The sequence below is a fragment of the Amblyomma americanum genome, chromosome 4 (genome assembly GCF_052857255.1).
Source record: "Amblyomma americanum isolate KBUSLIRL-KWMA chromosome 4, ASM5285725v1, whole genome shotgun sequence".
In the NCBI taxonomy this organism is placed as follows: Eukaryota; Metazoa; Arthropoda; class Arachnida; order Ixodida; family Ixodidae; genus Amblyomma; species Amblyomma americanum.
Window position 1 is genome coordinate 160,347,493 of NC_135500.1, and position 15,018 is coordinate 160,362,510.

The 15,018-nt window shown below is 46.8% G+C and overlaps 1 protein-coding gene across 1 annotated transcript; it reads right to left on the reverse strand.

The window, feature by feature from the left end:
• LOC144129889 (uncharacterized) lies at nt 1-3,334 on the reverse strand. The gene is made up of 2 exons (XM_077663950.1): nt 2,010-3,334; nt 1-546 (listed from the first exon to the last, which is right to left on the reverse strand). Exons 1-2 carry the CDS (start codon nt 3,332-3,334, stop codon nt 30-32), a joined length of 1,842 nt encoding a protein of 613 aa, XP_077520076.1. The 3' UTR covers nt 1-29.
• Nucleotides 3,335-15,018: the final 11,684 nt, after the last annotated feature.

Below are 15,018 nucleotides of genomic sequence, written 5' to 3' on the forward strand. Positions count from 1 at the left end.
TCCGGTCGGCTCTACGCTTCTTGTTCTTTCTATGAAGCAGACATTGATGGGTGCGGAGTGCAAGTCCTGAGTCGGTGCATGAACTCTGTTCGCGGGCATCGGAATGCACTCTCAAATTCTGGTGCGTACGCCGCCGGAACGTTGACGTAGTCCTCGTCGGCCTTTGAAACCTCGCTAAGGCATTTGAAGTAAGCCTGGAGCAGGAAGAAGAGCTGCGCGTGCGACAAACGCCGCGCATGTGTTTTTTTGCTGTCTATGTCTCGAAGGGTGTACCAGTCCTCCTGGTTCATGGACCGAATTACGGTTCGCAAAGCCAGGGACGCAGCTGATACGCGGACCGCTGCTTCGTAGTTGTGTACTGAGCCTGGTAGTTCGTCGCTGTCTCTGGTGAAAGACTCGGCGAAGCAATGTGTTATCCACTCCACGTTTCCTTGTGTGGCATTGTCCCAGTCGTGTCGAAGCACTGCGGTCCACAAAAGTTCAGCCAGAGGCACACCAAGCACTGCAATGTTGATCGGGTTTGGACTTTCGGCGAAGCGTAGAAATCTTAAGGGAGAGAAAGAAAAAACAAGACGAGCTCGATGACGCAACAGGGTAGTTAGGCATGCGAAACATTCATTGAGACTATTCCGAGGCCGCAAATGCGGCATATTTTGGAATATGTGTTTAAAGTAAAAGAGTAGTTCCAAGAGTGAATTCCGCACTATACATAATTAAACTTCTTAGCGCTCGTCCTTGATGCTTTCGCCACTGCCCTTTCCTCATGAAACCCCGCGCTGCCGAGTTCTAGGCAGAATTTCAGATCGGCACACTGTGGAGAGGCAATAAACCTTTCGGTGCCTAGGAATGGCAATACCGGAAGCGACAAGACAGCAGGGAAGGAGCGTGAAAGAGACGCTGCTTGAAAACAAGTGGAGATGTTGTATCACATTGTTGGAAGCAACCGCACTTTATTAATGCCAAGCAACTGGTCGCCGCTACGAGACAGTTATTATGAAGAAAATTTACCCTGCACATTTGAGCGCCAGTGTCGTCCAATTTATTTCCGCGGTGGTGTACTGCCCGAATAACACGTACTTTAAAAGTGCCGTCGCCTCTGTTAGATGTTTTCAAAGAGAGTAGCGCTCGCGCCAGAGTAATCCGCAGACTCCATTCGCTGTTATTACATGTTGCAGTTCCGTGTAGATACCCTGAACTGCCGGTGAAAGTCACGTGAAGAAAAAGAGTAATGGCCTTTTGGTACTACCTCTGTCTATGCCACCGTTACAATACAGCTCGACGAGCTGTCGCTTCTCACGTTACAGCATTATATATGCATTAATGAGTCTCATTTTGTTCTCGCTGAAGCAGCAGAAGTCTATGTTTTAAGAATTATCAGGTTTGGAACCTGTCTATACCGGCAACGAAAGAGTACAAAGGCTGTGCAAATTCCAGATACCCGTGTACTGTGTGAAGTCAGTGCACGTTAAAGAAACCTAGTTGGTCGAAATTTCCGGAGCCCTACACTACGGCGTCCCTCATAGCCTGAGTTGGTTTGCGACGTTAACCACCCGTAAACCATAAACAAAAGCTGTGCTCTTTGAGCCTCCGGTGCTGTGACTTTTCGCTAAGCACTGCACTTACGTTTTGTTAAATAAAAATGAACATTGCTTGCATCTTCATAGTTTGAAGCCAACACTTCTCTACCCCGCCAGCGGCGCTGAACTTCCTCAGTATATGCATTAGAATTTGATAGCGGCCTTATTAAAACTTTTCCTACGTGAGCAGATTACACTGTAAATAAGGCCATAGTAGGAGGAAGTGACAGAAAACAAAAAAGTAGTTATTTTCTCTCTGTGTCTAAAATATGGTAACACGCAAAGAAAAAAACATTCCATTTAATCCTCGACCGCCACCCCTGCTCAATGTCCAACACGTCTTACACTCCTCCTGCCACTTCCCGTAGAAACTACGGTTACGCGATCAGCTCAAGCTATGGAAGAGGAATGGAATTCTGCAAAACAACGCACCTGTACAATGACGCTGGAACCTCCAAGTACAATCGCCGTCCAGTGTGTAGAGTTGGATCCATCTTGTTGAAACTCTTCGGCAAACCAAGCCTCTGGCGCTTTTCACGGACATGGAACTGAAACAAACGTCCCAGTAGCACATTGCCAGCGAAATTCGCTGCTGTAGCGTTCGGAACCCGAGCCGCGTCAGCATTTGTGGCTTCTGCCGTCAGCAGAGTGATGCCGGCGACAAAGTTTTGTAGAGAATGGTTCGTCTTGTGGGGAGCGTCGGTGACCAGAAGTCCTGATGAAGCTTCAAGCGCGACTGCGCTCAAAACACTTTCGTACATATCCGCGACAAGATGCTCCTTCTCTGGCGAGCCGTAGAGGTCCCAATGGGCTGCGTTAACGAGTGCTGTCATGTCGGTCGCTACCTCCATGCACACTTGGTGTGCATTCTGAGCGTCTAGAAAAGAAGGGATCGTAAGGTACGCTCTCGCGATTGTGTGAGCGACGAGGTATACAGCACCGACGAGCCAATTGCTCCTGTCCGTAATTTTTTGCCGAAGGATTACCAGCTGGGCCACGCCGAAAGATTCGACACTCACATCGGCCACGCTGTTCACCCAGGAGAGTATAGATAGCGCTTTAGCGAACTGCTCAGTCGGCCAAAGCTGGGAAATATTTGCTATCACGAAGCGCTCTACGACGCTCCTCTCTGGGTACAGCATGTGCAGGTTCTCTGCAAACTCGGCGACGTGAGAAAACATCAGGCAGGATGTATTTACTTGTTGCTGATGGCCGCCGCCATTCGGTGGCCTGCTGGTCCCCTCGGTGCGGTTATAGGCGTTTACTGCCGCCGCGACACACTCCCGACAGACCAGATGCATCTCGGAAGATAACTTCAGGGCATCATGGTAAAACAGCAACGTTCCGTCAGAACTGCTGTAGTGAATCTCAACCACCGACCTGATCTGGTACTTGAGGTTCATGATAAACAGGAACACCAGGAAATTGGGCTCCGTCAAGTTGGCTAGCAACTCTCTTCCGATGTCCCAGAGGGCGGCGGCCATCTGAACAAAATGGGCGGGCACGTTTCGGCCGTCTTGGTCTTGATGCGGCTTCGCTTTCGACGCGGCCACGCAGCTGGAGTACAGGCCTTGAAGGAAAACTCCTGCTCGGCTGTCGGTCAACACAGAAGGAGAGGAGGCAAATCTATCCGCCGGTGTAACGGGGAGACCAGCGATCATTTCTTGAAGGTTCCTAAGAAGCATTTCCGACTTTCCGCTTCCGTTCTGAATGACGGCGGCGCAAACGTGGGCGTACAGGTTGTTGCATGGCTTCATCGTATCGTTCACGATGGCGGTGAGCTGGTTACCTTCGTAGGGACAGCAGAAGGGCAGAGGTCGCGAAGAAGACTCGGCGCTCGTTCTTCGCACAACAAGTGCAAGAGCGAGTATCACCAGTAATAGCGTGGTCGCTACCAATAAAATCACGGCCCGCACGACCATAGGCCGGGAAAAGCGAAATAAGAGTCTATCGCGGTTGTCGTTGCCACCGCCGTAGAACTGACCGTTCGGCTGGCTGCTCATTTTCTTCTTCTTCGCGGTGGTCACGAGCTCGCCAATAGCTCGCGAGCCTTGATGGATATGTGAGAAGAACAAGTATGGTAGCTCTCGAAAACCACATCTCTTTCTAGCCGATGCACATAAATTATCGTAAAACAAAAGATGCTGTCTTCGCTGTGTCGCAGAAGCATTATTCCGTCCTCTAAAGGACGCATAATAATGGTTGTGCGATTAGTTACTGCCGTGTTAAATATCTTTAGATCGTGAGTTTTCTTTTTCATTGTCTAAACAACTCTCTTGCCCCTCGGCGCCAACGCCTTCTTCATCTCTTACGTGCATACACTTTTTAGAATTTCACACGCCCTGGCCGTTCCTGAACTCAAGTGCATCTGGAATCTCCGTTGTGGACTCGTGAACGAAGGAATCGTAAACTTAGGCACATCCGTTGTGTGAAATTTTTCCCGATCGCAGTTCGTCCTGAAGCACCAAGAAAATTAAAGCGCTGTCTTTGGAATTGCTGAGAAAGGTTTCTTTTTTAATTTGACTATTAGACGGGCAGTACAGCTCTGACGTCCGCTTGCTCAGGATATCCTTTTGCCAGTGAGCACATTCTTGAGTATTTTATATTTCTGGGTTGTCGTACTTTTCCGTAAAAGTACCTAAAAAAACCTTCGCCACCCATTGAATCTCCTCTATTTGTTTAAACCGCTGTTCATACAGTGCCTTTCTTTTTGCCTTCCCGAAACACACTGTACTGCCTCATTAATTTTGTTCCCTTCAACACATAAAGCAAGTACGCCAACAGTCTTGTGGTATATTTCAGTTACAGGAACTGTGGCAGATCCCAAGCACACAACAGCGTCTGCAAATGTCAAGACCACAGCCGTTTTGCCGTTCCAGGTTTCTCGAATCTTTACACATCTGTTTATAACCGGGGTGCTCGAAAATTTATGACAGCTGCATTTCTTTTCGTTTTCTGCACTGTTTCCTTGGTCTGGTTTTAAAAGTGGTGTCTTTAATCATTTGTTCCTATCGTTCGTGTTCCATGAGTGCCCCATTAACTACCTTCTGTTCAAGACTGACAGCTTCTACCAGTATCACTTCTAGCATTGAGACCCCCATGACAGATTGTGTCCACTAGATGGAAAACCCTCTCAGTTAGATACAGGTACTAGTCTTCGCGTTTAAGCAAGTTGTGTCGTTGAAGATAGCATTTGTCCAGCTTGTGGATACGTCTGTGCGATGAATAAAGTCTTCTTATTCTAACCACCGGAGCCTCTGCCAAATATTACAGTTTAGAAAGTAATTTACACAAACAATAGCTCTCGTTGCTGAAAGTTTGAAATAATTTTTGCGAAAACGCTGACGCTGGAGCTGCTTTAAATTATAAGTATTGAACTGAATACATCAGTACTGAGTTGTGCATTTGTAAGTCTTTTGGGTCATTTGACCGACGAATAAATCAAGGCTCTTTTGCCGCAAAGTGATGCCACGCTTTTACACAGTGAGGACTCAATATTGTTTGTTACCGACTGGCAAGTTTAGGGAGAATTAGATGAAAAAAAAATGCTTCTCTGAAGAAAATGTTTCCCCTATCATTCAGTTAACAGCAGGACTCCATTCGTCAATAGCAAAATTTGTCTTCATAGACATACCTTGCTAAAATATAACAGGATGGTTTCTTGGTAGAAAAATAAAATTGTTTCAATGACAACTGTTACTGGATTATGTCCGAATTTAGATGCAGTGCGAATGACGAGTGTCAGATGAATACAGTGCACTGAATCACACTTCAGTGTTCATTGTGATGATGTGTTTTGTGGAATAAAATGGAGCGACAGGTTCTCAATCTTGCTGAAACTGCATTTGGCACTGAACCAGAGAAAAACTGCTGAAGGCAGTTGTAGCCAAAGACGAAAATATGAGAACCGAAGTTGCACAACCTGACTGGTTAGCCGGATAAATACCGCCCATGAGCAGGGTTTAGTAGGCCGAATGTCTTATTGGGTACTACCAATCTGACTGCGTAGTAGGGAATGGATTACAGTTAAAATATAATATAACAAAGTAATGAATAGCCTGTTATTATTTCGTTAAATCAGAAAATTTGTGAAATCAAGAAAAGAAGTTTTTCGCCCTTATAAATCTGAAATGTTAACGTAGCGGCACCCAAAATATATACCACTGCATTGTATTTGCCGACAATCCGTGGCTGCACATATAAAGTCCACGAAAGCGGCCAGACTTGCTTGTGCGTCAAGGAGCCATCTGGTAGAACCGATTCGAAGTCATGGTGGGAAGCGCTGCCAAATTCCGAGTCCTTTGTTCCGCGCAGCGGCGCAGCTTGCAGCCACGTTAAAGCAATGCCATGCCAGTGTCTTGTGCGCCTATTGGCGCGCTGCCAGTAAGCTGCGAAATATCGTGGCAGAAGTGAGAAATACCTTTTTTTACTACGTTGTTTCCGGAAAACTTCATTAAATAAGTTTAGTGGTCATTTGTTTCGTTATTTTTGGTTATATTGAGAACACTGAACGCAATTACTACTTGCCGCGGAATCAAAATTTGTTCGCTAGATCGGGAACATCGTAAAATCTTGTTTCGCTCAATCGAGCTGCAACTGTATTTGCTTTTTACACAATTTTTTACATGGAATGCCGGAACAGCAGGATCGAGTATAACTGGGAGGAATATTACGACACCAAGTTCCGTAAAAAAGTTAGCGTAAGTGTCGAGAATTTTAGAGCAGCTATAAACTAATGTGCTGATAAAAGTACAGGTAGTACATGCTTTGTGCCGGTATTGAGGATAGACGGAGAGTGATTGAGTGGCGCCTTTCAAAACAGTCATTGTAGCAGGAGATCCAGAGTGAAGTGCTCAAAATGTCAGTCACGTGTTCATTTGTGTTCCAAGTAGGAGCCGCTTACTCAATTGTCACATACATAAAAAAAGTCCCAGAGTACCTAACTGGTGCCAGGAAATGAAGACTGTGCCTTTGCAGATTTAAACTGCAAAGTATTTTAATGTTCATTTCCGTGATTCGACACGCAAAACAGTTAGTTTCTCAAAAATCGCTAAAACACTCCTGTTTCTGGACTGAGGAGGTGGTTAAATCAAGAAAATTAAACGCCCCAACTGTTGATAACGCCAAATTTCGTGTCGTAATCGTGCCGTGCTCATCATTATAAGCCCTGAACCTCCTTCCTTTTCTCCAACTTTCAGTCCTAGAACGTCCGCCGCCGAAAGTGGCCGCCAAAAATTGAAGGTGTTTCCGTCAGTCTGCTAGACCAACGATACTAGCGGCATACCTGATTCCCCGTGAGCGACTTTTCATCAGTTGGCCTCTTCGCTGCTACTGCAAAGTACACCCACACGTGGTCACTTCTAGCTGCCATTTAAATCCCATGACGGGGACCAAAAAAAAATAATAAGTGGCGATAAAGGGCATCTGTATCGTGTCTTCAGTCCAGCAAAGCAGCCAAGCAGCGGGAAGCACGCCACTGGTGTGCGATAACGCACTCGCCCTCTTAGTAGCAAGTGCGCTATAAATAGATTTGCCGAATGAAGACGTTCGTTCCCTGTTCCCTGGCGGCTTCCACGCTTCACTTCGGCAAACCCTGCCGCAGTACATGGTGCCAGAAGTGGGACGGTGCTCAAGTCTGCTGGTCAGTATACCAATCGCAGTGTTCACCAGCCGACGGAGGACCGGGAGGAGCCGAGCAGACATGGAGAGCATGAAGCCTCCAGAACCCCTCATTCTATGCTGAGACTCCGGAAGGTGCTGGAAGATGTTCCGCCAAAGGTTAGAATTTTTCATGGAGGCTACATCACCTGAAAAACCAAGGACAGAAGCGGAGAAAACGGTGATCTTGCTCAGCGCGTCAGGGGAAGATGCGATAGTTTGTTGCGACAGCCTGCGACAATTTTTCGTTCTTGGAGACATAAAGGAAACAGGACTACAAGGTTGTCGTCACCAATTTGCAGAAGTACTTCGCCGAGCAGAAAAACTAAGTACACGAAAGGTATGTGTTTGGTACGCGTGTGCAGAAGCCCGCAGAACCTCTTGAAGAATTTCTGTGAGATGTCAAGAAACATGCGAGGTCCTGTAAATTTGGTGCCCTAACGGATGACATGGTTCGGGACCAGATCGTTTTCGGGACGAATGCACCGTAGTTGCGGGAGAAAATGCTCAGCGAAAAAAATTTTTCGCTTGAAAGGGCCATCACCTTATGCAAACCAGCTGAAGCCGCAGCTGGCCAAAACAAGGTATGGTCCATGGCAAGGGAAGAGACTGAAGTTGACGCAATAACTTCAAATAAGAGAAAGCAGCACTAACCAGCAAGATGCACCCGTTGCAGCCGAATACATTCCCCGAAGGTGCTTCCCGGGATACGAAAAAACTTCCCTTTCGTGCAACAAGTCTAACCGTTTTGCCTTGTGTTACAGAGGCAGAAGTAATGTTGGTGAGATACAGCATGACGGTGGCGACGATGACTTCGAAGTTTTAGACGTGGCTATCGACAGCATTCCGAATGGCCGCGACAGGCTTGTGAAAGCAGCTGTAGGAGGAAAGGGTGTCACATTTAAAGTTTACACCGGGTCTCAAGAGAACCTCGTGCCGCTATCAGTGTATAGCAAGTTAAAAGTTGCTACTCTCCAGTGAAACTTAGCAGCCCTGCGCTGGTACAACAGCGGCATTAATGAAGCCCTGCGGAACCTTTCCAACGCCCGTCGTCATAGGCAACCAGAAGGAAAGTGCCGAGTTTTTCGTGGTAAAAAGCACAACCAGCCCATTCTTGGTTTGGAGGCCAGCGACTGTTTTGCTCTAGTTAAGCGGAATGTCGACGCTGTAACCGCGAACAACTCGGAGGAAGCAGCCCGGATGTTCCCGCACTTATTTAGCGGAACTAGAAGCCTCAAGCGGAAATACAGGATTGTGCTTCGTGAGGTTGCTACGCCCATTCTCCAGCCAGCTCTAAGTGTGCCCCTGTCTCTTCAGCTGCCATTGCGTGCCGAGTTGTACCGAATGGGATGGGAGGGCATCGTTCGTAAAATGAGCGACCCAACGGACCGGGTAAGTCCACTATTTATTATGCGCAAAAGAGACTGCAAGCTAACAGTATGTCCTGACCAGAGGAAATTTAATGAAAGCGGGAACTCTATCAGATGCCACGGCGAGAGGACGTCGAGGCGGAGCGTAAAGGTGCAAAATTGTTCTCTCGTTTGGATGACCATGCTGGTTTTGATTAGGTTGTGCTAGATGTGGCTTCATCAAAAGTTTACCTGTTCTCAGCACCCATTGAGTGTATATTGTTTTTTGCAGCTTCCTTTCGGCATAGCCTCAACGAGTGAAGTGTTTCTCAAAGCCCAAAACGAGATATTTGACGGTTTTCTTGGGGTTCAAGTGTATGTCGATGATTTGTTGATTTGGGGCGCAACGAGAGAAGAATACGACCAGCACCTGCGAAATGCACTAAAAGGGGCTTATTCCGCAGGGCTTACTTTTATCGCCGGAAAGTGCATTTTTAATGAACAAAAGACTGCTTTCCTGGGTGACGTAAACTTTCCAGCGAAGGTATAAATACGTGCCAAGCTTGGCAGAGCGCACTTCTCTGGTAAGGTACCTGCTCAAGCAGGACGTGCGGTAAGAGTGGACGCCCAACCATGGAGCAGGATGGCGAGAAATTTGCGAGGCACTGAGCGCAGCATCGTACTTGGCAATTTTTGACCCAAACCTAGACGTCAAAGTTGCATCAGATGCTTCTGATTACGGCGTTGGGTCGGCTTTAGTTCAAAGGCGTGATGACGGATTGCGGCCGGTAGCCTACGCATCCAAATCGTTAACTGAGACCAAACAGCCTTATTCTCAAATTCAAAAAGGAAGCTGTGGCGCTTGCCTTTGTTTGTGAAAAATTTCATTATTTTGTTTACGGACGTCCCGTAGTACCAGAGAGTGATTACCAGACCCTCATCGAGATTGGAATGAACGCGATAGCTTGTATGCCACCACGAGTGCAGTATTTTTTTTTTAGGCCTTTAAAGCACGATTACACAACGCTGAGCACCTCTCAATGCATAAGTGCTTGTGATTCGTATGACATTTCAGGGTGTGTTTTATCGACTAGTTTGCAGTGTTCGAAAAGGCATAATTTATTACCGAAAACACTCGCAAGAGCGCACTCCTGCGGATGAATTCTCTGTCGGTTGTGTATTACTTACGCAGCGGTATGACTCAATAAACCCAATGTCGGAGCATGCGTGTTGCAAGGAACGCGTACCTCCTTACGACATAGGCACCGCTTTTTTATGTTCCTTTAACTGGTACGAGAAAGCAGCCTTAGAACAAACCCTAAAAACAGAGCCCTTTTGCAAAAAAAAAATGGTGTAACGAGTTCTCCCGAAACGCGTATTCTATTTCTAAAACGCATTCCATTTCTAAAACGTGAGCGACCGCTTTCGCAGATTATCAGAATATGCTGACACTGCCGTCCTCGCAAACACTTTAAACATCTTTGCTTGTCCGCTGGCTGTGCAACAACGAAGACGCGTGGTATTTTGCAGCACGGGGTGTCCTTGATTTGGAAAGCAGGGTGCTTCAGAAGAGGAGGCTTTAATCCGGATTTAATTGCCGAGGACTCGCTACGTGTGTCCTTCCTGTACGTGCTTCCTGCATCTATCCTTTTTTTTTCTTGCCTGTTTGCGGATGTTGTTTGGCGCACTCTATCTTCCGTTCTGTTGTCGTATCTCTCGTTGCCAGAACTTACAGTAACCATGGAAAGGTAAGCCAGGTAAGCCGCTCCACTAACAATGGAACTGCACGCTACAAGCTCGTTGCGACTGAACGGAGGTACGAGACTGCGTGAAAGCGGTATGGTTCGCTCGTGTACTGCAGCAGCTGTGGCGCGTTTGTTTAAGCTTCCCTTCATGATAGTTCAAGCAGGGTGGCAGGCTCGATCGCTACCCTACGATCGCTCCGCTTTGCCGCTCAAAGCCATGACATAATGAGCTCAAGGATAGCACATCGGGCATCCGCCACAGCTCTTTTGTGTAGTGCAGCTATCACATACGAAAGTCGGTAAATAAGCAGGCCTCCTCTTAGGGAATAAAAGCAGCCGGTCCATGTCGAAAAGCAGCTCTGTATCTGTAAATGCTTATGTAAATAGAGTGGAAACTACGCCGTTGTGCGCAGAGGGATGAGAAACAGGTGATGTATAGATCTAAGCATTCGAACTGACAAAATGTATGTTAATGTTTTAATGTAAATTCTCAGAAAAGTTGCTTTTCCTGAAGCATGCGCTAGCAAGGTACTTAGATGAGAAGCAGCCACGAGGCAAGTAGGAGGTTTGATAGAAGGCTAAACAGATAGCCGTACGAAAGACGAAAAATTTGTTGAGGCACTTATAGATATCTCCTAACTGCGGGAAGGCGAAAGCCGTTTACGACTAACTGCACTGATTTGAATTTGCCGCGCTTGAATTCATTTGACGACAGCGGAGAAGAGCAGCTGGCGCGAGTGTGGCAGAGAGATCACGTGAAATCATAAGGTCATATGACCTAAATTGTAACGGACGGACGCAAGTATGAGCCATTAAAGGCTATCAAATTAGTCGGTAGGCAAGTAAGTAGGTAACGTAAGAGCTCCCTCGTTTTTCAGTTCTCACCTAGGTAGAAGACATAACTTGTCGTGTCGTCGTCTTCTCTGCGTCTTCCTCTTTTTTGTGCTCTTTAGCTGTGAATAACTCTCTGTACTTTTTCCGTAATTGTTGTTTAAATTTTTTTCCCTCCTCATACCTAAACAATTTCCTTATTTTCTCTTACAAATTTTTTTCATCTTTTATTTATTTCTACTTCCGTAAAAGCTGTACAAACGTTGGCTACCATTGAACCTGAAAGCAATTTGCATATCTGTGTTGGCCTAGTTCGGACACCTCAAGCTCTATATTAATAAATGCTCTTTCATGTCCACGCCTTGCATGCCATGACACAAAATATTGTGCGTAACATAAAATTTTCACCAGGTGCACCTCTTCTTCGATCACCCAGTGGTTGTCTAGAGAATCATGCCCTGGTTTTGGAATTGCCGAAGGAGACTTCCCATTTCATTTTATGTTTGCCCGCACTATACATGCACATCACTTGTTTAATGAAGCATTTCATAATCCAGTGAATATATTTCGATTCTCGCCATTTGTTATCTTGCTATTTTCTCCGTGCCGTTTACACGTGCAGCCACTCACAAGAGCAGCTGCATATTCGGCCTTCACACAGCGTGGAAATAGCAGCTACCACATAGTCTAAAACTATATTAATTCACTCTCACTCTGCCTTACTTCAGACTTAGATGACGTCAAATACTGTAAATATCATTCTTCCCCGTGGTACCTGTGCAACTAAATCCAACCAGTCGAATATATTTTTTTATTTTTAGTGTGAAATTGGGGGAGGGGGGGATCCCGACATGCAACAACGCATGCAAGCATTGAACCAGCCACTGCTATGCCTTTTCTGTTCCTAATAATGAATTCAATTTAGTTGTGCTTGTAACAAGTCTTGTGCTTCTCGGTAGAGGCAGCTGTTTTTTACTTTTCTTGTTGTTGACGCTTCCATAATTTTGTATGATTGGTCGTTCTCATCATTTATTCTCGGCCCGATCGTCACCTACATAACGATAAATTTTCTCTGCTCAAAATCAATCTGAGCGCCACAGCTTTTTAGGCGTATATATTCACAAATTTTTTAAGCCATTTTCGATACTCGCTGGTAAAAATATAATCTGCTCCCACTAGGCTTGACAAGACTCAAGTTTCCAAGAAAAGCAGTCGTAGAATGGAGAAAATGGGACACTGTACAAAAGTATGGTCATGCCTCGACATACGGAAACAGTTTAATACGATAATGAATATAAAGAAGGATGAGCTATTGCCCTCAGAAGCACCCGTAGAAACCCATGTATTTCGGTGACGAGAACTGATCACAGGCCAAGGTCTATAAAGATTGAAATTTGACATTTCGGGGGCACTACGGCTTCCATTTCACTATCCGTAGGAGCCATAGTGCTCCAGAAAGGTCAAAATTTCTTTCTTCATTGACCGTGGCCAGCGACCAGTACTCCTTATCACCATGATTCCTAACCAGACGCTATGCCGTAAAACCATCGACTGCACCTATGTATTCTATACAAAATTTTTCTGAAGTAAAATTCTAATACGAAGAAATATTACAAAACCCCAAGCGGATTATACTGGCCCTTTCCCGCTCAGAGTTCCGAACTCTAATGGCGCTGAACACATTCGTGCTCATTCAACACGGCAAGAAAATTAACCCGTATGCTGTCGAACTATACGAAAAATATGAAAAACATTTTCCACCCGTCGCAGGATCCGCATGAGAAGTTTCAAAAGGCGATCGGTTTTCGTCGGACTCGTCAGTATCCCACATTTTGCGATCGGCGCACCAATCCTGGCCGAAACCTCGGTACGCTGCCGCCTGATTGATGCAGAGCGGGACACACGGCGCGCTGCGTACGCTGTGCCTCGAAAGTTGACAAATACAACGAAGTTGCTCCGTTTTCCAAGCACCTCGCTGTAAAGGCAGCATTGCCAACGCGCTGGGCTTCTCAGTTACGGCACGCCGCAGGTTTCTGTTTGCGCGTAGTATTATCATGAATGATCGTTTGGCAGTGCATCTAATGTGTTCGACCTCCACGTTCTCAGTCGCCTGCGGTGTTCAAACGGGTTGCTGCACGCCAAAAGCACAAGCAAAAGCGCGCTTCGGCTTGCTATGAAAATACTACGAGAAAAAAAACACCTGATGGACGAAGGCTCCGACTCAACTGCCGCTAAGACCTCCTGTTAGCTGCCTTATAATGCACTACTCTTTTCCTACAATGCACTTCACCTTTAAATGCTCTCTCAAAGGCGCAACAGACAAAATTTTGTCAATGGGGCGTTTAATCGTATGTGTTGATGCAATCTTTGCAAATATCTTGAGAAAAAGATGGCTGCTGGGAGGAGAAGGATAAAAACCTATTTGAATTACTTACTATAAATAGCGGATTCTTCACAGTGAGGGCAAAACCATCATCACGATCTTCAGCCTGACTAAGCCCGCTGCAGTACAATGGCTTCTCCCATATCCCTCCAAATAAGATTGTCACCCTGTACCCGCTAGGTACTTAGTCTCATTTTCCCACTTTTCTGCCGCCATCTGCAACACTTGCATTCCCTTCGAGTCCAGTCCGTTACCCTTAGTGGTTGTTGGTGGTGTTGACTTTGCACTGCGTGCCATTATATATTCTAGAACGAATATATCGCGCTAAGTTACGGCGCGTGGGGTGCTCTTTCTTCCACCATAGAAATAAATAAAGCTCCCGGGGGCACTTTGTTCACCCAAAGTGCGGTGATGCGAAAGCCTTTAGCGCGTTATTGCTGCTTCTGTCCCTGATGTGTGAAGATGTTGATTAAAGACTACACAATTTTTTGCTTCATGACACTTTCGCTGACGTTCTTTAGCGCGCGCACGCTTGGTTGCTGGAGACACAGGAGAGCATTCAGGCGGCGCTCTTACCTGAACACGTCGCGTACAGAACCCTTACATGCATAAGAGGGCCTCCCCAATGAGACCTTAGACGCAGCCATAGTGGATGCCGAGGTCTTGTTTGCTCTGGGTCAGCTCCGTACCACCTCCGCAGCGGGACCGGACTGAGTGTCGAACAGGACGCTCAGAGACCAGACCCCAAGTCTGTCGCAGCTCTGACAGACCTAATGAACACCTACTGGAGGGAAGGCGACATCCCCCAGGAATGGAGGCATGCACGGGTAACCTTCATCCCCAAACCGGGAAAGAAACTCACGATAGAGAATCTGCGGCCCATCTCCCTCACTTCTTGCATCGAAAAACTCTTGGAGGATGTCATCCTTAGCCGACTGCGAAATTACGCTGAAGACCGCGACCTACTTCCTCCCACAATGATTGGTTTTAGCGCTAGCTTGTACACGCAGGGCGTGATGCTCCAGCTTAAGAAGGACGTGCTGGACCCTCCACGCGGGACCGGGACGAAGGCAGTGCTCGGGCTAGACCTGCACAAGGCCTTCGGAAACGTCTCGCATGAGGCCATCTTCACGAACCTCTCTAAAATAGACCCGGGAGAACGGACATTCAATTACGTCCGATCATTCCTATCCGAGCGGAGCGCAGAGCTTGCATTAGGTGGCCTCAAGTCGGAGCTTATTCCTCTGGGAAGCCGAGGCACGCCACAAGGCTCGGTGCTCTTGCCTTTCCTTTTTAACCTTGCACTCATTACACGACCCCCAAACTCGGCGCCTTGCCGGGTCTGCAGCGCGTTTTATGCGCGGACATCACCCTGTAGGTAACCACTGGGAATGACCTCCAAATAGAGGATACCCAGCAGCAGGCGGTTGACATAATTGAAACTTACGCGTCGGGAGCGGGCCTTGAATGCTCGC

What these genes read in the sequence shown, in the direction of transcription:
- LOC144129889 (XM_077663950.1), bottom strand. Translation starts at nt 3,334, where the DNA reads ATGAAGCCATGCAACAACCTGTACGCCCACGTTTGCGCCGCCGTCATT. An exon ending in GTTCCAGCGTCATTGTACAG is followed by an intron (nt 547 to 2,009) that starts GTGCGTTGTTTT and finishes CTCTCCCTTAAG; the next exon opens with ATTTCTACGCTTCGCCGAAA.